Raw genomic sequence first — 23,176 nt, 5'->3', positions numbered from 1 at the left:
TGAGCCAAACCAGCTAGGGCAGTGGTTCTCAACCTCCTGGCCCTTTAAATACAGTTCTTCATGTTGTGACTCAACCATAAAATTATTTTTGTTGCTACTTCATAACTGTAATGTTGCTATTGTTATAAATTGTAATGTAAATATCTGATATGCAGGATGGTCTTAGGCGACCCCTGTGAAAGGGTCGTTCGACCGCCAAATGGGTCGCGACCCACAGGTTGAGAACCGCTGAGCTAGGGCCTGTAATTATTTTTAAAGGTGTTGATCCCTAATATTTAGGCTTTGGTAACACTACTAGGCAACCACCTGTCCTGAATTGCTGCAATGTGGCCAGGGTATATGATTGTTGGCTTCTAAGTGCCAACTTCAAAGTATAGAATCACAGCCTAAAGCTAAAAGGGACCTTCACTGAGCATGTGGATTCCATCCTCTGCCTTTAGGGTCAAGGTTACAAGACCTACCACCCTAATCTGTTTACTTCTGGTCTTTATAATGCACAGTACCCAGCACTGTGCCTTACATTGTAATACTAATAAGAATAGTTACTATTTATTGAGCCTCTACTATATATCCAGTGCTGTCCTAGGTACTTTACATATTGCCTCATTTTACCTAAGATGAATTATCATCTCTTAGACATATGAAGAACCTAAAGTGCAAACAGGTTGATTAACTTGTCGAGGTTGCTCAGTTGGTAAAATGGAGAACCAGGATGCAATCCCAGTATGTGTTTCAGCATTAACTGCTGTTTCCTGGTCGCTACCTTGCCCAAGGTGGCACAATCCCAGCACTGCTTTGTTCTCTAAGGACCAGCACCATGCATTCAAGAAATATCTATGATGCAGAATTGTGATGTCTGCAAGGTGTTCAATGGAGTGTCTGGCATATGTAAGAACTCAATAAATGATAGATCTATCATCATCATCACCATCACACCATTTTAGGAGCTTTGAGGAATACACACATAATTGCAATCCATAGGAGATGCAGCATTTACACAGTTTCTTACAAATCAATATCCTTAATACTATGTGGTGAAACCAAGTATAGAGTAGCCAAGAGAGTGAAGAGAGAAAAGTACAGACCACTTCTCAAATATGCCACACATAACACGGCACAAATATCAATCTATTCTTTTCTTTAAAGTTTTCTTGTAATGGGAGGTGGTGGTAGTGATGGGAGGTGGTGGTAGGGAGGTAGTGGAGACAGACATATATATAACATAAAGCAGACGGTTAACCTTGCCTTGAGTGCAGAGGGAGAGAGCTCAGGAGAGTAGGGGAATGTAGACCATGTGTACCTTTAAGGGCAGATGTGAGGGTGGGCACTTCAGACAGAGCATGGGAAGAACATTACATGGAAGTAGAACAGTATAGAAGTGCGAGTACATTGTGGCTGAATGAAGGGAGTAGTTGGCTGAAGTAATAATATTAGAAAAGGTAAATTGGAGACAAAGTGTGGAAGGCTCAGACTGCCTGCATTGTTTGGATTTTATTCCAATGGGGAGCCATTGGAAGTTTTTTTTTTTTTTTGAAGAGGGGGAAATGATTTAAACATTATAAAAATAACACAATTCCAATATTACCATCATCATGATGGGTAATGTGAAATATTCAGATTTGCTTTGTTTTTAAGTTTCTTCAAGTCACTTGAATGTATTGCTGCTACCTTCATAACAATTTTCCATGTGTATTATCACTTACTGCAAGCATATATCCAAAAAGAAAAAAGGCAGGTTAAGTAGGGTAAATGGAATATCTGATGATGATTATGGCTCTAATCTCAATCTAAATAAGACTAAAGTGACTAACACTTCTTCCAGGAGGAGGAAAGCAGAGGGGAGCCACAGAATAAGAAGCAGGAAGGAGAGAGAACAGAGAGCTGTGGGGGTGGCAGTGAGGAAAACTGAGCTGTAGACCACAATTTTTTTTATGCTGCAGAAGTCTTGTCCTCTGTGAAGTGCTACTTGGATGTTGTCTGTCCTGATGGAGTCACCAGCGAGAGATAACTTCTTTTCTCAAGAAAACACACCATGCGGGGAGGATGAAGAGGGTAAAAGGGTCACATATATGGTGATGGAAGGAGAGTAGACTTTGGGTGGTGAGCACACAATGAAATAAGAAATGATGTATCACAGAACTATAAACTGGGAACGCATATAATGTATTAACCAATGTCACCCCAATAAACTTAGTAATAAAAAATGAAAACACACCCTTGAAGGAGAACGACTGCCCTTTTTCAGAGCTTTTCTTCCACGAGCTTCAATGTCTAAACTCGTCCCTGTCCACAGCCCCCGTGTCCCACACATGACACACACTGCTCTGGGTGCCCCTTAGACTGCAGTACTTTCCAGCTCTAGATCTGGCTCTGCTCTGTCACCTATCTCTCTGACCCCCTTTCCCTCCTTGGTAAAAGAACTTCACTGGGTGGTTCCTAATGTCCCTTCAAGATCTAAAATGCTATGACTTAATACACATAGGAGCATGGATTCCAGCCTTTTGGGACAGGGTGGGAGAAGTTACTTTGTGCTTTTAGAAACAGGTATTAAAACTGCTGCTGTCACTCTGTTAACCAAAGCGGACAATTTCTCTTCAGTTACTTCACAGGGAGAATCGATGGTGTTTGTTGAAGTGTCAAAACCTCACTCATATGTTTACCGCAGGTGAGTGAGATATTTTTTCATGTTCATTTAGACATGAAAACTTCCTTTAATAAAGTAATGCATAAAATAAAATAAGGAGATGTTATGGTCTGAATACCACATCTGTTTTTGGAAAAAGAATGAAAATCAGAAAAAGCAATATGCAGAAATGTCATCATTTCCCTCCTCCCCTCAGGAAAGAAATCTGGCCTCTATTTTGAGCCAAGTATTTGAAGATGGCCTAGTTAGAAGTATAGTCCAACAAGTTTATAATAGGAGAAAAAGATTCAGAGAAAGGACAACCCCTAAAAGGGTTGGGCACTAAAAGTAAAGTCTTCTTGTTCTTTGAAAAGAACAACTAAGAATAATTATTTTGATGATGGAAGATGCTGATTTCTAATGAATGCGTGTCAATTTATTTCCCATTTTAGAGAAAGTGATACAAATTTATTGGAGAATTAGGGAAAAATGATTTTATTTTTCTCCTATTGATGTAATTGCACTCTTACTCTTCAATAGAGTCATGGTTTTTGTGTTTCTAAATGCATTTAAACTTAATCCAATAGGTCCCTCTTCCTCAGTTCGATTCTAATGGATGAGAAATGTTACCTACTGGTAATTATCTCTAACCTGCTGGGAAAGTATCAGGCTGACCTGATTATATAATTTCACCCTCACCCTCATAGTTCAAGAGGGCAGGGAAGCCAAGATATGTCTGAGTGCTGTGCAACTGTCAGCAAGGATTAAAGGGAGTGACTCATTCTTCCTTCACACTTTACCCACTGCCATTTCCCTGGCTGCTGATCTTTTCAGAAAACAGAGAGGAAATATAGGAGAGAGAAGAGAGGAGAGAAGAGGGGAGGAGGGAAACATTAGCCCCATATATTTTACATCACTTCATATCACATTGTCATAATGTTCCTTTTCCTGCCCCCCTTGATATTTTCTATCAAAAAGATTGATTCAGTTAAATGACTAAAAAGCTTATAAAAATATCTCTAAAAGGTTCAGGATATAAGCTAATGCTAGAAGATTAGAACAATGTTTAGACACAGGAATATCACGTGTGTGGCAGGAGCTTTATAACCATCTCATGATGAATGAATGGACAAAAAAGTGAATGAACAAGCAGTGATTTCTAAGTCAGATATATGACTGTTGAGCTAACACAGCTGTTTTATAGAATCTCAGATTCATCTTATTAAAAATACCCCTAAAATATATGATATGGTTCCTAACATAAACACCATACCTATACAACCTTGAGAAAAGAGTTATCTAAAGTCATTCATAAGAGCTTGATAAACACAAAGGGTATTCATAATTGCTACCTTTTCTAACTTATCTCACAGACTTGTAGAATGATAGAGCTGGGAGGGACCTTTCTGATCACTTCATCACCTATTCGGTCTCCTCATTTCACAGATGAGTAAATAGAGGCCCAGAAAGGTTACATGATTTGTCTAAACACACAAACAGTTAAGAAATGACTGAGCTAGAATCAGAACCTGGGTCTTTTGGCTTCTAATCCAGGGTTCTTCCTACTGCACTATACCACAATTTACCAAAAAAACTTCCCCCAATTATTTGGGTGCCCTGAAGCTCTGCAGTTACTACACCTTACTGCAAATTAAGAGCTAACTCTACTGGGTTTCCTGATTCCACAAAGAGAGAATGTGATGGGTTCAGAAGATGAAAGAAATCAACCTATAAGATCAGCATCTCTCATGAGTCTGGAAATGGAGGCATGAAAATCCTCTGGTCACAATGGTAACAAACAAATGGAACATCAATCCCTGATGCAACGAGTAAAATGGCATGGACCTGGACATATGAAACATGTGGGTTTTTGTTGGTTTGTTTATGTTAATCCTCACCCAAAGATATTTTTCCATTGATTTCAAGAGAGAGTGGAAATGAGGGGGAGAGAGAAACATTGATGTGAGAGACACATCGATTGGTTGTCTCCCACATATGCCCCGACCAGGGCCAGGGATTGAAACTGCAACCGAGGTACATGCCCTTGACTGGAACTGAACCTGTGACTCTTCAGTTCAAGGGCTGACACTCTATCCACTGAGCAAAACTGACCAGGGTAAAATATGTGTTTTTAAATCCATGAAAATACCAAAGCAACTTTTATTATATTAGGTAGGGCTGTGGCTCAACAATAGGTGTGGGGTAGCTATAAGAACTAGGTACTTTCTCTCATATTTTAGTTCTCTTAGACAAAAATGCATTGACCATAACTGAATTTAAATTAAGGCACTTTACATTTTTTTCTTGCCCATTTCCCCCCATGAACCTCCCCACATCAGCTAGAGTCAAAACTTCCCCGAATTAAATTATGCTCATGGCATAGAATAACAATCAAAGCTTTCTTCTGTACTCCAGTCACAACTTCTTCATATAAGCAAAGCTCAAAAGAGATATGAGCAACATCTTAAAATAATATCTTGGCATCACAATTGGTCCACTGTGCCTAACTCCATATGGAAGTCACTACATACCCCCTGACATCTTTCACCAAGGAGAGGAAAGATGGTAAGGAGGAAGGGGGTCTCTCTGAACTAAAATGCAACAACTATAGTCTGAAAAAATTTATTCTTAAAGTGACTAAAAGGGTACAAACACTTTTCAGCTAATCAAAATAAGTAAGCATAAATATCAAGTTAGGTAATTTTGAAATATATGGGTTCTTTCCTTATATCTCTATAATTCACATAAAATGTCAGCCTGTAAGAAATTATCTAGACCAGAATAAATTAACAAGATTTAAAAAGCAGATAGGCACTTAATATCTGTAAAAGCTGTTGAAAAGAATAAACACAAAAGGTCTGGAACAAGACATCAACAGCAACAGCAGCTTTGGAAAAACAGACTGACAGATTTCTAAAATATCATTGGTGTCGAGTGAGGTCTATTTTCATGTGATAACTATTTTTGTTCAATAGCACTTTCAATTTATAGCAAAACTGATACATTTAATTCAGCTGCCTACTTCACAAATACAAATCTATTTTAAATATCATGGTCATGTTTATGTAAGCATCTGGGACAGTTCAGCAAAATATCTCTGCCCTTCAGCAGTCCTAATACTTTAATGGACATAATTATTTCTTAGTCATCTCCTTATGTTGTATTTTTTGACAATGTGAAAACCAATGGCATAAAAATTAACTCCAGTAAGATAAATGACTAAATCAAATCTTATTATTTAAATCTATGTTTTCCCAAACACTTTCTCTTAAAGCCAATTATGAATCAAATTCAAGAAAATATGGCAATATGTTTTAGAGCATGAAAAAAGTTTTGAGCATGATAACGGAACCAACTTGTAAAATATAATTACAAAAGATTACAAAAATGTTATCTTGAACATCTTACTTGCACAAACTCATGCAACATATGTCACTCAGAATAAAGAGGAAGGAATAGCATTTTAAACACCAACTCCATTTAGGAAATTGGATACCAAATACTCCCATCTTCAGTTGTGAAGATTCTTTAGTTAAAATATTTTATTCTATTTGTTCTAGTTCTCAAAATGAATCACAAAAAATAAACGTGAGCAATGGAAAACCAATAAGCTTATTTTAACAGAAATTAAGTTAGGAAGGGCCTGTGTAATAAGCATCCTATGTTATCTCATTCAAACTATCTGCTAACAACAGCAGGAAAAAGGGTTTTATTCTTACCAATGAATTTCTGAGGCATTGAGCTTTTTCGTTTTGCCACATTGCTTGCTAATCTGTCCAGAACCAGAGCTCTTTCACTTCCCATCTCTGCTTTGATGTGTCTTGCCTCCGCACTTGCTGGTTTGGGAAAATGTAAAAAGAAGAGGGGGAAAAATTGGTAAATGGGGAAGAAGAACAAATAAACTGGAAGAAAAAATGTCAGATATCTGGTACATAATCTTTTGTTACCGGTTATTATTGCTCAGATTCTTGCCTGGGGGACCTGCTGTGGTCAGTGAAGACAGCAACAGGGCACATTCAAATCTTGCAGTCCTTATGCTGAGATGGAAAAGCCCAACCCATCCCCAAACAGTACCTTCATTAGCAAGAGGAAGTATTAAATAAACAGAATGGACGTGGTTGGTTGCAAAAAGATAGAGAGATCTTCTAACCTCCGATCAGCCTTCTTTCTGATTCTGAGTAACTGCGTGTGACACCTGCAGACTGATATAATTCTTCTTAACAACTTTGGAAAAAAAAAAGTATGGTGCCCCAGATTTACTGCTCTGTTTATGTTAATAGCACTTTTGAAAATAGATACTCTTACCCAGACAGCAAGAAATCTACTCAGTGATTTGTGTATTGAAATTGTGAGTGGTTTTTTTCTTTCTTTCTTTTTTTCCCCCCAGCATGCTTCTTTCAGTTCCTATCTTTTAAAATTCTATTTCTCTGGGCTCTGCATTATCTGTTTCATATGCTCTTCACATTTAAAAATGGTCTCAGTTAAAATTTCCCTGAGCAACACGTCTGTCTTGAAATTAAAGAGCAATTTGTATAATGCATCTTTATTACATTTCTAATGAAAAAATGTGAATAAAAATTGCCTAAGAAAGTGATCTAATTGTTAATCCACGAACAGACCTTCCAGTGGTGTAGGCCTGTGGTTCCCAGATGTGCCACTGGTTATGAGCATGTAAGACACACCTATGTGTAGGCCCCACTTTCTGATCAATTAAATCAGGATCTCTGGTGTAGGGGCCTAGGCAACAGATTTGTAAAGGTCTCCAAATTATTTTAAAATGCAGCCAGAATTGAGAACCACTAGAAGAATATCTAATCAACTAAACAGTTAGTGGGAATAAATATAGTAAAATTTACTCTTGTACAGCAAACAGTCCCCTATAAGAGTTCATGCTTAAAATTCAGAGATACAAGCTGCTCTAAATATAGGGCTTTAAACTTTAACACATGATGCTAAACACAAGCTAGAGACCAGCAAACTTTTTTTGTAAAGGGCCAGATAGTAAATATTTTAAACTTTAATGGGACACATATTGTCTGTGTTCCATAGTCTCTTTGGTTTTTTAAACTCAACCCACCACCCTTTAAAAATGTAAAAACCTCTGTACACAATCAGGCTGCTGGCTACATTTGGTCTGAGGGTCACAGTTTGCTCACTCCTGCCCTAAGCAAATATATTGTGATACTACAAACAGTTCTCTCTGTTTCATTGTGAGCATTTCAGGAGGTCCTAATTAAAATGAAGGATCCATACATTTCTAATGTCTTTAAGGAAAAAGAAATTGGTTTTAGTTACGTGATGAGAGTAAAAGGCAAGTGATAATTGCAGAATAGATCCACCCCACTCCCCCCGCCCCACCCCCGCAACTATATACATAGACTTAGGAATTGTCAGTGCTTGTTCTGAAGTTGAAGAGTTTGTTGAGTGAAGAGTTTTTAATATACAGAAATAATGTCACCAATTCTATGATCTCTCAGTGAGAGAACACTGGTCACCTATGCAGTAAATGAGACAGAGAAAGACTTCCAGGGCAAGACTATTAAGTATGGTCAGGGCAAAAGAGCGAAAGCCAAATTAGAAAAAGAGAAGTCAAAGTATTAAATATTTTTTCATTTTTTTATTGGCATGTTTTTGATTTTTTTTAAAAACACTACACCAATCATTACACAATAAGTTATAAACTCAGGATTTTTAAAAATCAGAAATAAAATGAAATCTGGCTCCAGAAATGATTAAGAAGATGATAATAATGGTCATACTTACTATACTTTGTGAGTTTCTTATAAAAAATATAATTCTATGTTCTAAAGAAATAAATCCCACCCTCCGGTTTAAGCTATTAACAATACTATTTGTGTAATGAAAACAGTAAGGTCAGAGGAAGAGGCTGGCAGTTTTGGGGCTAGTGGGGAGGTACTGCAACTCGGACTGACAGCCATTGTAAACAACTGGCACTTCAGTGACAGGACACTGCTACTGAGTGAAGTGTATCAAATTCTGTCCAGCACAGGAATAAGTTTAAATGACCAAACAGGAAACTATTATATATATATTATTTCCTTTCACACAAACCACCACCAGATGTGGTAGTACCCAGAGCAGAGAGATGAAAGACAAAGGCCTGGGATTTGAAATAAGTTCCTGAGGCTGTTAGAAGGAGGCTTTTTCTCAGAAGCATCAGAGAGGCAAAACTTGTGCTTTGACTGGGAACATTCATTCTGGTTTGAGAGGATTAAATCCAGGTAAGGCTCCCCCCACACCCTGTATTTATTATATAAAAGATTTAAAGTGAAATTAGAATGAAGAACAGTACTTTGGGAATTTTTAACTTTATCCCCATTTTACCACTATTCTTATTAGTCTCTTTAGTCACTACTCTAATGGCCCTGTCCTTACCCAGAGGTAAGGACGTTTAGTCCCAGGTCTTTCCCCAAGCATTCTGCTGCCAGTCTAGTTTCCCCTCTTGTCTCTCAGTAGCCACTGTCTACATTTTACCAAAGTCACTATCAATTACCACAGCAGTTGTCTGAGGACACATACTCAATATCCTCTATATTTGGGAGGATACCAAAGCGGGGATACATTGACCTAAATAACGTAATTAGGGCATGTCACTAAATGGCAACGCTCTGAGATAACATCACCTTTTTATCCCTGGTTACTCACCAAGCTTGTCTTGACAGTTATTTCTAGATAAATCATACCCTGTAAATCAGTGACCAAATGACTCACGTTTTTAAAACATGAAATTCTGGAGGTTATGGATAGACAGATAATTTGAGGCATAGGTGGAGACTTTCCCATTTCCATAATTCTGGTTAGATTGAAAGAAATCCTCTGAAACTAAACCAGAGGGCTTCTTCCACCCATACCCTCACTCAAAATATCAACTCCATGAGTCCAACTCTCATTGTATGTGTGAATACACTCTAAAGCAGTGGTTCCCAATCTTCCTAATGCCACGATCCTTTAATTCAGTTCCTCATGCTGTGGTGACCCCCAACCATAAAATTATTTTTATTGCTACTTCATAACTGTAATTTTGCTACTGTTATGAATCGTAATGTAAATATCTGATATGCAGGATGGTCTTAGGCGATCCCTGTGAAAGGGTCGTTCGACCCCCAAAGGGGTCTCGACCCACAGGTTGAGAACCGCTGCAAAGATTAAGTTAATCTTTATTGAGTTAACTACTTTCTAATTGGCAAGTTAGGCAAAGGCTAAACTTTCAATTGAATATGCTGCACTCTCATTTTCTTTCCCAAACTGCTAGTCTTTGCCTTGCAATTCTTGGCCAGCTGCTGTGCAATACCACTAAATGAGTGCCCTTTAGAACACAAATAAATGCTTTTGACTTAGACAATTTTTTGTGGATTACAAAGAGTTTAGATAATACACAAACAAGGAAGAAAAAGGAGACTATTGGCTTTTGGTCCTCTGCTTCAACTTTAGGACCCAACTGTCTATTTATACAAACAGTCTAGACTTGTTATCTTGCTGCATCATGTCTCAGAAATGTAAGTGGAGGGAAACCAGTTTGGCAAGATAGTAAGGGAACAAGATAATGGGTTTAAATGATGAAATAGGAAATCCGTTCCTGGGTGGTGTTTGGCAGTTTAATGTTGCAAGGGGTGGGTGTGGGGATATGGGATTGTGGCAAGGAACTACTTGCACTCTTGGTTCATGAAAGAGCATAGGAGTAGGACTGTAATTCTGGATCAATTCCCCTTCACGTCACTTGCCTAGTATATAGTAAATACACAAATTTTCATTAGAAAAATGATTTTAAAGACATGCTAAAAAAATAAATAATGAAATGAATATGAAGTCTTAATTACAGAATAGATTACTACTTTTATTTCTGTGCAAGTCTGAAATAGTTTGTCTGGTTTTTGTTAACTGTTCCCATGATGCCATTTCTCTCTCAAAGTGACTGCAGATTTAAGTATGTAATTTGTTGTATTTTTGTTTTGTTCAAAATCCTTCATTAGATCTTGAAGTGTTAAATAGAGCTCAATAAGAGGCATGCTTCCTGCCTCTTCTATGGTGTCAGTAGCTAATGGAGAGTGGAACAAAGGGGTGTTATTGTGCAATCAGAATTGTCTAACAAAAGATTGCTATCAAAGACCAAGGAAGATTCTAACAAAAAAGTTACATAAAATTACTGCCTTTTTTAGCAAGTAGAATGAATATTACCTGTAAGATAGTATCAATTTTTAAAAATATATTTTTATTGATTTAGAGATGAAAGGACAGAGAGAGAGATACATCAATGATGAGAGAGAATCTTTGGCTGCCTCCTACACACTCCCCACTGGGGATCAGGCCCGCAACCCGGGCATGTGTCCTGACCAGAATCGAACCGTGATCTCCTAGTTCATAGGTGGATGCTCAACACTGAGCCACACCAGCCAGGTGATAATATCAATTTTTAAGCAAAATAATCAGTTGGGAAAATAGACTTTTAAAACCTTTTAAACTTTTTCTTTGGTCTGCTACTTGATAAGTTTATTCAGAAACTCTCATGCTTCTATTTGCACAATTGAAACAATAAAAATGAAGATAAAAGGTTTTGACTCCTACATTCTAAAATAAATATAATTATCCAATTACTTAAAAAAATCTTCTAATTGCTAGAACTTGTCAAACAAAAATATGTCCTGGTCCAAGTATGCATAATTTGTGTGAAATGAGGCTAAATGAATCTCTATATAAACTGTTAGTCCCTCTCTGGAATAAGGATCAAACTAATGAGAAAATGAAATCTGTGGGCTTCCCTATTCATTCTTCTTTTCATATATACTGCATTAAGACAGCAGAATTGGAGTATCTTGATCATGTCACTTGTGACATCTCGTGAAGAAATGTGGCCTGAAGTAACAATATCACACATATCTCTATTAGACCTCTGTACTATGTCAATAGATCAAGTGCCCATTCCCTTGTTGGATTATCTTGACAAACAGCTCTGACACAGAGCCTGACACATAGAGAATACAACAAATGCTACCTAAATAAGAGAAAAATGATTAGTAAGGTCAAAAGTTCTATTGCTCAATGTGACTTTTTTTTTTGCAGTAATTTATTTTTATTTTATTTTTTATTGATTTTTTACAGAGAGGAAGGGAGAGGGATAGACAGTTAGAAATATCAGTCAGCTGCCTCCTGCACACCTCCCACTGGGGATGTGCCTGCAACCAAGGTACATGCCCTTGACCGGAATTGAACCCGGGACCCTTCAGTCCGCAGGCCGATGCTCTATTCACTAATCCAAACTGGTTAGGGCTCAATGTGGCTTTCTTTTGCAGACTAGACTCCAGCCCAAAGCCTTTTTATCTGCTCTGCTTCCCTAAGGGTCTACTTCCTGATGGGGGCAGGTTGGGGCCAAGGCTTGGCTCTCACACTAGGCACTTCAATTTACAACAAGCACTTGATGAATAAGTGCTGCATCCACAGTAGCTATGGAGCATCATCACTTTAAAAGCTAGAGATGAAGGGGTAAGGTATACCATTGGTGATACTCTAATCATCAGGCTCAGAATGGAACACTATGTCTAGACTGGGATTCCCAAATTTTAAGAAGGAAACCATATAGAAAGCAGTGGCAATCATTAAAGTATTGGCTTGTGTTGGATTAAATATTCTTTACATTTTGGACTTCAGGAAAAATCATGGGAACTATTTGAAATAGAAGAGAGAATAATATATTAACTGACATGAAGTATTTATTATACTTTATTAAACTGTGACTTTATACACTCTGTAACCTGAAACCACCAGGCCTCTAGTTCATTACAACATATTTGTTTTATTTAAATCAAAACTTGCTGACTTAGTTAACCCTTTATTTTTTTTTTTTTTTGCTGAGACTTAAAGTATGCTGCACGCATCCATCAAACCACCCTATGAAATGCAAATTAACCTCTGTATTTCAGCATTTCCTGAATCACCTTCTACCACTGAAGATAACTAAAATACTTCTCTTGATAATTCCTAATTTGAAATTCCTAAAAAAGATTATGGGTGGGAAGTAAGGTGGTAACCTAATTTCAAAATCAATAATTTTGAGCTTACTGTTCATAGAGGGTAGGGTACTGATTTTTCCCCTACTTCCAGGAGAATCAAGATACACATATATACATATGTATGTGTGTTACTATATTTCTTTTGCTAATCAGATAATATATAACCTTCTAAAAATATAGCCATATTTTCCAAAAGTAAAAAAAGTAGAAAAAACCTAAATATCCATTAACTGATGAATGGATAAATAAAACATGGTAAATCCATAGAATGGAATACTATCCTATATAATAAAAGGGTAATATGCAAATGGACCCTAACGGCAGAATGACCGGTTGCTATGACACACACTGACCACTAGGAGGCAGACGCTCAATGCAGGAGCTGCCCCCTGGTAATTAGTGCGCTTCCATAGAGGGAACACCTCTCAGCCAGAAGCTGGCTCATGGCTGGCCAGCACAGCGGTGGTGGCAGGAGCCTCTCCTGCCTCTGTGGCAGTACTAAGGATGTCTAACTAATGGCTTAGGCCTGCTCCCACAGGGAGCCAGCAGGTAGACATCCCCCGAGGGCTCCCGGACTGCGAGAGGGATGTCTGACTGCCAGGTTAGGCCCGATCCCCCCAGGGAGAGGGCCTAAGCCAGCAGGTGGACATACCCTGAGGGCTCCCGGACTGCGAGAGGGTGCAGGCTGGGCTGAGGGACACCCCAAGTGCACTAACTTTTGTGCACCAGGCCTCTAGTTCAGCCATAAAAAGGAATGAAATGCTGACACATGCTAAACATGGATGAATCCTGAAAATGTGCTCAGGGAAAGAAGCCAGACATCAAAGGTCAAATATTATATGATTGCATTTATGTGAAATGTTCAGAATAAACAAGTCCATAGAAGGCAGATTAGTGGTTTCCAGTGGCTGGAGAGAGGGGAGCGGGAGAGTGATTGCTAATAGGGACCGGGTTTTTAAAAATATATATATTTTTATTGATTTCAGCGAGGAAGGGAGAGGAAGAGAGAAATAGAAACATCAATGATGAGAGAGAATCATTGATTGGCTGCTTCCTGCACGCCCCCCACTGGGGATCAAGCCCACAACCCAGACATGTGCTCTTGACCAGAATCGAACCCGGAACCCTTTAGTCCACAGGCCAACGCTCTATCCACTGAGCCAAACCAGCCAAGGCTGAGACAGGGTTTCTTTTGAGGATGATGAAAATATTATGGAATTAGTGGTGATGGTTGTATAATTTTGTGAATATATTAAAAACTACTAAATTGTGCACTTAAAATATGGATTTTATGGTATGTTAATTCTCTCTTCCATAAGTTTAAAAACTGTTTTATTTATTGTTTTTAGAGCAAGAGAGGTAGGGGAGACAGAAATATTCATTTGTTGTTCCACTTATTTATGTAGTCATTGGTTGTTTCTTGTATGTGCCCTGACCAGGGATTGAACCCAAAACCTTGGCTTACCGGATGACACTCTAACCAACTGAGCTGCCCAGCTAGGGGCTCTTCCATAAATTAAATATATATATATGTAACTAATCATGAAAACAATAACAGTTCTAGTGATTTTTAAGCCAGTCACTGAATTTTTGATAAATCTCTATTTCCTTACCTCTAAATGAAGACGTAGGATTAGATGCTCTTTTTAATTTTTCTAGCTTTAAACAGTATGCTCTATTTGGAATATAATAGATTTTCATAATTTGGGGATTTCTCAAAGAGCTTTGTCTATAGTATGAAATATGGAACTACAAGTGAAGATGCCTAGGTATTGCCTGACTAACCTTAAGAATGTTGCTCAAGATATCAAAACCCACGTTTTGGATGGGTTTCTTTTAAAGAGAGTAAATATTTCTCTTTAGAAATAAAGAGGAAATCCAACTCCTTGATAAAGCCAAAGATGCCATCAGGATAAAAAGCAGAAGCAGTATAAACCAACAGAATTCAGTTGGCCAGCTCCTAACACCGTAAAATAGGCTTTATCTATACCAAAAGTTTCCTCTCACTCAAAACGGGTACAGTTAAACTCATGATTTCCATTCCATTTTCCCTGAGTTTCACATTATTTCTATCATCTTTTTGTAATCTTTCTGCTTTAGTATGTTTAAACTATTCAACTGCAACTACTACTGTCAAACACCAAATCTCATGAGGATTTGTATAGAAGCAAGTACTTCAAGTGACCAAATAAAAGTGCCAGACAACCCAAGCTACAGAACCAGGATGATGGTCAGTGGGAAAGGACAAAGGACAGCTCAGAGATGCAACACAAAATAGTTTCAGGCTATTTCGACTGAAGAGTGAAAATAAAATAAAAGCACAATTTATACATGGAAAGAATTTAGTGTTTCAACCAATCACCACGGGGCATATAATTCAAAACACTGAATAAAATATGACTAGAGAAGTATTTGATGTTGGAGCCTTATGCAAAGAAAATCCTTGCAGTTTTAATCAACTCTGTCCTAGCCACCCTTCAGGCTGTTCTACCCTCAGTCTTTGCTATTTCAGTCCATGGCAACTGCATTCTTCATCACATCCCACATCAATCTGTTAGGAAATCCTGTTGGTGCTACCTTTAAATATATATAGAATTAGAACACTTCTCACTGCTCCTACCACAACCAAGACACAATTTTCTCTTTCTCGAATGATTGCAGTGGCCTCCTAACCAGACTCTCCAAATTCCAATCTTGCCCCAAATACAATCTATTCTCAATAGCAAGGAGAGTGATTATTTTCAAAGGAGAAGCCCAATCATGTCACCTCTGTTCAAAACCCTCTAAAGATTTTCTATTTCACTTAGAGTAAAAGTTGAAGTTTTTACAATGGCCTACAAGGTCTGATAAGATCTGGTTTCCCATTTCCTCTCTGGCCTTCTGTCCTTTTATTCTAACTACACAGGACTATTTATACTTCTTCAAACTCAAGCCCCAGGGCCTTTGTACTTGCTATTCCCTAGTTATCAGCAAGGCAGGACTCTCTCCGCATCTCTTTAAGTTTGTTAAATGTTACCTGGTTGAAGCCTTCACTAACTTCCCTCAGTCCCCATTTTTTCTTTTATTTCTTATTAAATCTGTTAACATTGGTTAATAACATTCTTTTTTTATTGGTTAATAACATTCTATAAATTTCAGGTGTACAACTTTATAATGTAAAGAGGAAATCCAACTCCTTGATAAAGCCAAAGATGCCATCAGGATAAAAAGCAGAAGCAGTATAAACCAACAGAATTCAGTTGGCCCGCTCCTAACACCGTAAAATAGGCTTTATCTATAACATATACTCTATTGTGTGCTCACCACCCTAAGCCTAGTCTCCTTCCATCACCATATATTTGATCCTCTTTACCCTCTTTGTCTTCTCCCCACCCACCATTTTTCTTTTCTTTTTTTTTAAAAATATATTTTATTGATTTTTTACAGAGAGGAAGAGAAAGGGATAGAGAGTCAGAAACATCGACCAGCTGCCTCCTGCACACCCCCCACTGGGGATGTGCCCGCAACCAAGGTACATGCCCTTGACCGGAATCGAACCTGGGACCTTTCAGTCCGCAAGCCGACGCTCTATCCACTGAGCCAAACCGGTTACGGCCCCACTATTTTTCTTGATAGTATTTACCATCTCCTAATATACTGTATACATTACATATTTACTTTGGTCTGTCTTTCCCCATGAAAATATAAACTCCACAAGTGCATGATTTTTTTTTTTTGGTCTTTTTATTTACTATTGTATCCCACCACCCAGCACAGTAGATGCTGTGCAGAATGAGTGCTGCATGAACTCACCGGTTTCACCAAGGTCACTGCTCTGAAGAAACGTACGGCAGCGCTCCTTGTGCTCCTCGAGGGAACTTCTCTGCTTGTAACTCCTTCCGCAAAACTCACATTTATAGGGTTTCTCAACTATAAGGAGAGCACAGGGGGCACTCAGAGACCCTCAGGGTTACGGAACAAATGGTGCATTGGAGTCCCATGAAAACTGCTCACTAGGAATGAGACTTCGGAGGGCAGCCAGAGAATTTGGATACTTCTGCAATTGCATTACTTTTAAATTTAATAAACTGAAGTTTGGTTATGGTCTATGATGAATTATGATGTATTCTTTGAAAGGACAGTCTCCTTTCACAAATAACAGGATTTGGATTTAATGATTATCATTGAACATAGTGGTTTGGCTCCAGATCCAATCTTGGTTCTTCAGAGAATAATATGGGGCCTTTTTATTCTTCAAGCAGGTTAGTGTGGTTTAAGAGAGAAACAGGAAGGGATCACTTATTTTATGATGTCCATCTGGTTGGAAGTAAAAAATGCTCGATGTTGTGGGAGTTAGCCATTCAGCTAGAAATTGATGGCCTTAGAATGTTGACATATTTGGAAAATTTAGCTCATTCTTGCTAGGTGGATATAAATATAAAGTCTGTGCTAAATTGATAAAAACTGAGCAATAAACTAAGAATAATTTTGAATAACAGAAATAAGGATGAATTGCAAAAATGACTTCATCTTAATTTTTAAGATGAAATAAAGGTTTCCTCAAAAGTTCATCCATACAATTCAGGCCATTTATCACCCCAACTCTTCCAAATGCTCTATTGCTTAAAATATCTAAAAAATAACTTCAACTCTGTGTGCAGGGCTGGCCTTTCTGATCTGTTGATAAAATGTACCCTATAAATTTGTCAGAGTTTTAGAAACTGAGATTTTTATTTTCTAATCCTCTTGCTCTGTTTAAAACAGAGCCTTTGGGATTTAAAGCACTAAAAGATCTTTATGGAATCCCAAATTAAAATAAATGTAGGTTTGCTAGGGCTAAAAATGTTAAGTTTCTGCATAAATTGGTGTCTTCTAAAATCTGTCTTAAAAATGACTACTACTGTTAGATCTTAGTTGAAAAAAAGCAACAGAAGAGAACTATTCTAATTTTTTGGACCAAACTCAGCCTTAATTCATTTCTTTGAACACTAAGTTGTAAATAAAACGCTTCTTTTGCTACTTATGATGTCTCACGGTGGATTTTGTTGGGGCTGATTTGATTATTCCTTAGTCTCTGAATTGTGATCATTTGAGGATTTGGGGCTGAGTTTTAGTCAAAGCAGTGTGTGGATTGACATAAAAACAAACCTTTCTTTTTCTTCTTCAATTAAAATGTTGTCAGATAACATCAAGAACATGAGGTCCCAAATTTGAAAAATAAAGTCAGTTTTATTTTTCTAGGAGGGAAGTTCTAAATGTTGAAAACAAATTTATCATCTTGCTTGGTTAAAATAAGAAGTGAAAAACAAGACAGAACATTGTTTTTTATGAATTCTTATTGCTGCTCCTCTTTTAGAGATTAAAAATAATAAGGTTGATCAAGAAGAAAGCTGAGTTTAAGAAATTTAGCCCATGTACACCTAAAACTAATACAATGATATATTATGTCAATTATATTTCAATTAAAAAGAAATTTAGCCAAGAATGGCCAAAAAAAACTTCAAGTTTAGCCCAGAATAGCCAAAAGTAACCACCTACTAATGATTTATACCGTTTACAGTTTTACATAATTTACAAACTATACAACAATGGCTTGTCCAGATTTTGAATGAAAAGTGTGTGTGTGTTTTCAAGGAAAATAATATTTTAATAAAGTTTACCATAAGAAAATACTGATGGCTCTAATTATTTTGGCAAAAAAAAAAGTTAAAAAGGCATTTTTATAAGGCAGGCTCTTCCTGTCTGTGTTGTTCTCTAGGGGAGCAAGGATGGTAAGGAGATGATCATCCCCATTGAGCCAGACGGAGAGCAATTAATGCCTTAATGGAAGTGTAATTAGCCCTAAAGGTCTCTGCTGTTGTAACCCTTCAACAGTAATGACAGATGAAAATCTCCATACTTAACTCTTTCTAGTTTCCGCAATGGGCACTGAGAAACATTTACTAGATATGGAATGCTCCTCGCTCTCACTTACCAGAATGTGTTCTAAGATGACCTGTGAGTGCATCTCTTCTCTGGCATGCGTAGTTGCAGAGGTGACACTTAAAAGGTTTTTCCCCTGTGTGCAGTTTAATGTGGCGGAGGAGGTTACCTTTCTGAGTAAAAGATGCCCCACACTGATTACACTGGAATGGGCGTTCACCTTTAAAAAGGACAAAAAGGAGATTTCTGATCACTGGCAAATGGTGAAGCCTATGCACAGATTAGTTGCTTATGGCAAAAACTCACTTTTTAGACAGTCTGTTTTTATTGGGGTCAGCTCAGAGCTGTGTTTCCAGGCGAACATAAGACTTCCTTATGAAAACTTCCCTCCAGAAGAGAAAAAGCACTCACCTTGCAAGGCTATTTTAGGTATTACCTTGTCTTGAATCAGAGCAAAAAAACAAAAATAAGAGTAGCTCTAGAAGAGCTTACTAGATGTAAATTTTTACATTACTCAGCATTCCTTTAAAATATAATCTCAATTTGAAAAAAGAGCCACAGACTAGCTACTAAGGGAGAGAAATACTTCTTTTAAAAGTATTCATAACAGATGGAATCTATTGGGCTCAATGGGTGTTATATTTGTATGCATTTCCATAGACTATTATCTGAAGATAAATTTTTTAAAACTGGTAATAAAAACTATATCCTTTCATCTACCAAATTTGAACACAATATAATGAGATCTGCTTTCCATAGAAGTTAGGCAAAAACATAAGATGCTTAAGAAGTATATTATACAATTCAATTCCTACTTATTAACTGAAGAAAAAATATTTGGCTAACCTAGAACACTGCTCTCTACACTCCTGTTATTCATAGCATTTGCAATGTTTGCCAAATGCATTGTGAAGCAGAAATAAAAATTACTGGGTAAACGGAAATGCAGAGAGGGAGAGATACATCAGAATTATAGCAAAAATCAATGAAAGTAATCAAAAGTTGTCCCACATTCATTTCTCACATGGTTGCATCAGGACAGTTTTCAGAAGAACGGATAAAGAAGACTATTTACCAGTATGGCTCCGCTTATGAACCATTAAGACATTGAAGCTAATGCAGGATAATCCACACACATCACAGTTCATCTTGCCACTGGTCGGCCTGCTACTATCATATGAGACAACATGTCTCTCCAACTTAATGTTTTCATATTCATTATACTCTCTGGAATAGCTGTAAGGAATTTCAGGCTCTTCTGCATTTCCCATGGGTTCTGGCTTCAAAACATTCTCATCCCTTTCACTATATTCATCTTTCACTTTCGTTGAATCGTCTACAGGGAGGAAAATGCAAGAAATAAACAATGATTATATTTGGATCTATCAAAGCAGCTCAGAGAGCAGACTCACAACTGACAATTAAATACCAAATGAAGCTAACATCATATTGTACATATACAAAACAAGGAAATACCATTAAGATGATCACTCATCATTGGAATTCAGAACCATAGTCAGGGAAAACACACACACACACACACACACACACACACACACACACACGACAGTATTTTAGGCCATTCAGAAATAAGATATAATAGAATTTAGCTATGACTTCTCAAGCAACTATAAAAAAATCATTTTGAGCAACTCTTCTCCAGCACTGGGGAGAAGAAAAGTTTTCAGATCTAGTACCTTTTTTGGTGGCTTCAGCTAAAAGCCAAGATGATATGCTCTTTAGTTTCAAGAAGAAAGTACTGTTTTAATTCTTCTAATGCATCCATTTTAAACCACTAAGATTGAAAGTTGAATAATAACTACAGCTTTTCTAATTTTAAGCCATGCTTTGCCTCTTCCCTTTCCATGTAGATGAACTGCTAAAATGAGTCTTATCTATCTTGGAACTGATAAAGAGACAACATTGAAAGTAGAGGAAGCTGGCAGTACTAGTGAAATACTGTTGAGAAAGATAAAAGGAGAAGTAATTCTTTAACATAACCTTCTGAGGAGTCACTTTCATTGACATAACTAAATGGAGCTCAACCTAAGCAAGGGGAAAGGGACCTATACCAGCTAAACTCAAGATCCAAGAATTGTAGGACTAGATAGGGAAGAGGGTCTGGTCTAAGTTGGCTGACCAGGTACTATCTTTAAAAGAGTTGCAACATAAGAACATAAGAAATGAACAAGGCAAATCTATGTACTGACACTAACCAAACCTAATATTTGCCTGATGTGATAATAATAAACATTTGTAAGGGATTTTTCATATCTAAAACATGCTGCAGAAATGCTTACTTTCTAAAATATTTGTACTTAGAAACTGGAAGTTATACTTCCTCGTGAGGAATCATAAATCAATGGAATTTAAGGCTGGAAGGGAATTTGGAGATTATCTAAATTCCTTGTTTTTCAGATAAGAAAATCTGGGAACACAGATGTTCTTGGTGATTTGTTTAAGATTACAGGGCCAGTTAACAGATAGGATTAGAATGCTGAAGTTGGATTTGACCTCACACATTCGGCACATAAAGTCTAAGTAGCTCATTACTGACATATTCCACACTCCACACTCTCTCATCAATGGTGTAGATGTTAAAAACCAAAACACTCTGAAGAAAAGATATTTTAAAAAACTACATCCCTTCAAAAACACCAGTGAGTGCAGCTCCTGTTGCCACATAGGAGGAAGTACAACTGCAGCTGTGCCTGGCTTACTACCTTCAACCAAGTTTCAATTTTCACTTCTATCAAGCTTACCTTTCATCTATATTAACTGTGTTTGCTTAATAGAGCAAGACAGGGCCTAACCACCAACAGAGGAGCCATTGCTGCAACACTGTTCCACCACTTCTCACCACGGTTCATGGTTCACAACCTCTCACTCTTTGATTAAAAGAGATGTAGGACTGCAGGACAGTGCCAACATCTTTCAAATTTGCTCATCCTGTGCATCTGGGTTATATATGTATTGATATCCATTTCCTAGATGGAAAGAGGTTCATTCCTTTCTTTCTCTAGACAGGTCTTGCCTGCTTTCAGATGGAATTTGTTTGCTTAAGTGTTTGGGTTGTTTTTTTTTTTTAAGAGAAGGATGCACCTGAGGTGTGTACTCTCCTCCCTTCCTCCATCACTCCAGCTGTGGGTGATATCCCACCAAAGCTTGAGTGCTCTTCAGTTTGCATGTAGGCGTTAAAAAGAACCTCAACGGAAAACTTCAGCTACAGAAAACCAAAAACAGCAGATAGAAAAAAGCCAGCAGAAAATAATCCTTTTAATTTGGGTTATAAATGTTAATATGAACAGACTAGGCCATTCCATGGTCAGTGACAATTTAAAACGAGTAAGATCAACATGTTGGGTCTTTCTAAAAACACAGAACATAAGAGAATTAGTTGCTCCTTCCCTCAGGATTTTGGCTTCAATGAACTTGACTTAGAACTCAAGACTACACTGACAAGGCTCAAGATAAAATCTCAATGCTTGTCCTGTGGGACTTAGCTGTAGAACAAGGAAGACAGTATTTGAGAACAAGGGCCCTAAGGGAAAATGGATAGGCATTAGAGAAGTTCCTTGGACTTACTGGACCAAAAGAGTTCTCAGTATAGATGTTGGTTTGCCTTTAGGGCCTTACCAGTTATTTATTTATTTATTTAGAGAGGGGAAGGGGGAGAGAGAGAAACATCGATGTGAGAGAGAAACATGGATTGGTTGCCTCCCATATGCACTTCAACCAGGGATGGAACCCTGGTATGTGCCCTGAGCAGGAAATGAACCTGTGACCTTTCAGCGGACAGGACAATGCTCCAACCAATTAAGCCATACTGGCCAGGGCTAGGGTCTTACCAGTTTTAGATTAAAAATCTGGATGGCTTCTCTGTATGGTTATAGGAGATCAACAATTCATTATGGTTTACCATGTGAAGGTAAACAGAGTCAAATATTAGAATATATCAGTATCTAAGATACAGCTGGCATTCCTGAGAGATTATTCGGTTTAGCACCCAGCCTCCAAATATAGTTCATCAAAACCACCAGAAAGACACTAGCCTGCTCTAAGGATGAGATTCCATCCCCTAGGACAGCAGTTCTCAACCTGTGGGTCGAGAACATCGGAAAACACATATAGCATATCAGATATTTACATTACGATTCATAACAGTAGCAAAATTACAGTTAAGAAGTAGCAACGAAAATAATTTTATGGTTGGGGGTCACCACAACATGAGGAACTGTAATAAAGGGTCGCGGCATTAGGAAGGTTGAAAACCACTGCCCTAGGAGGTAGATTTATTGGAACAGAGGAAAAGAGGGCATTTTACTTATTAACTCTTAAAAATATTAATACACTAGTGGCCTGGGGCACGAATTTGTGCACATTGAAAGGAAATTAGAAGAAATATTTTAATATCGATATTCGTTCTTTCTCTATAATTGCAGTGTCAACCAAATTTACGATCGACAATGACAGATGGAAACACACGCGTACGAATGGTGTCAGCGAGAGCTTTATATGTATCGTGCATGTGTAAGTCAACTTAGCCTTTTATATATATAGAATAAACTTGCTTAATTAGACCTGCTTTCTGATTTAGCTAAACTTTTTCCAGCCCAGTGAAGCACCC

The 23,176-nt window shown here is 37.7% G+C and overlaps 1 protein-coding gene across 3 annotated transcripts in view; it reads right to left on the bottom strand.

The window, feature by feature from the left end:
• The window catches only part of IKZF3 (IKAROS family zinc finger 3 (Aiolos)), a 74,755-nt gene that overhangs the window by 5,313 nt on the left and 46,266 nt on the right, over window positions 1-23,176 (bottom strand). The window contains exons 1-5 of one of the 3 annotated variants that reach the window (XM_014536153.1): window positions 20,247-20,742; window positions 19,625-19,885; window positions 18,602-18,769; window positions 16,441-16,557; window positions 6,343-6,459 (exon numbers count right to left, since the gene is read on the bottom strand). In XM_014536153.1, coding sequence (XP_014391639.1) covers window positions 6,343-6,459; window positions 16,441-16,557; window positions 18,602-18,769; window positions 19,625-19,820 — 598 coding nt within the window. In that variant the 5' untranslated portion in view covers window positions 19,821-19,885; window positions 20,247-20,742. Of the gene's footprint in view, window positions 1-6,342; window positions 6,460-6,570; window positions 6,727-16,440; window positions 16,558-18,601; window positions 18,770-19,624; window positions 19,886-20,246; window positions 20,743-23,176 lie in introns of those variants that run through there. The other 2 variants (XM_005861883.2, XM_005861884.2) reach the window with 2 other exon arrangements.

The sequence above is a fragment of the Myotis brandtii genome, unplaced genomic scaffold (assembly GCF_000412655.1).
Source record: "Myotis brandtii unplaced genomic scaffold, ASM41265v1 scaffold157, whole genome shotgun sequence".
Lineage (NCBI taxonomy): Eukaryota > Metazoa > Chordata > Mammalia > Chiroptera > Vespertilionidae > Myotis > Myotis brandtii.
The sequence above is the reverse complement of the archived record's forward strand: the minus strand, read 5'-3'. Positions and strand labels throughout refer to the sequence as shown.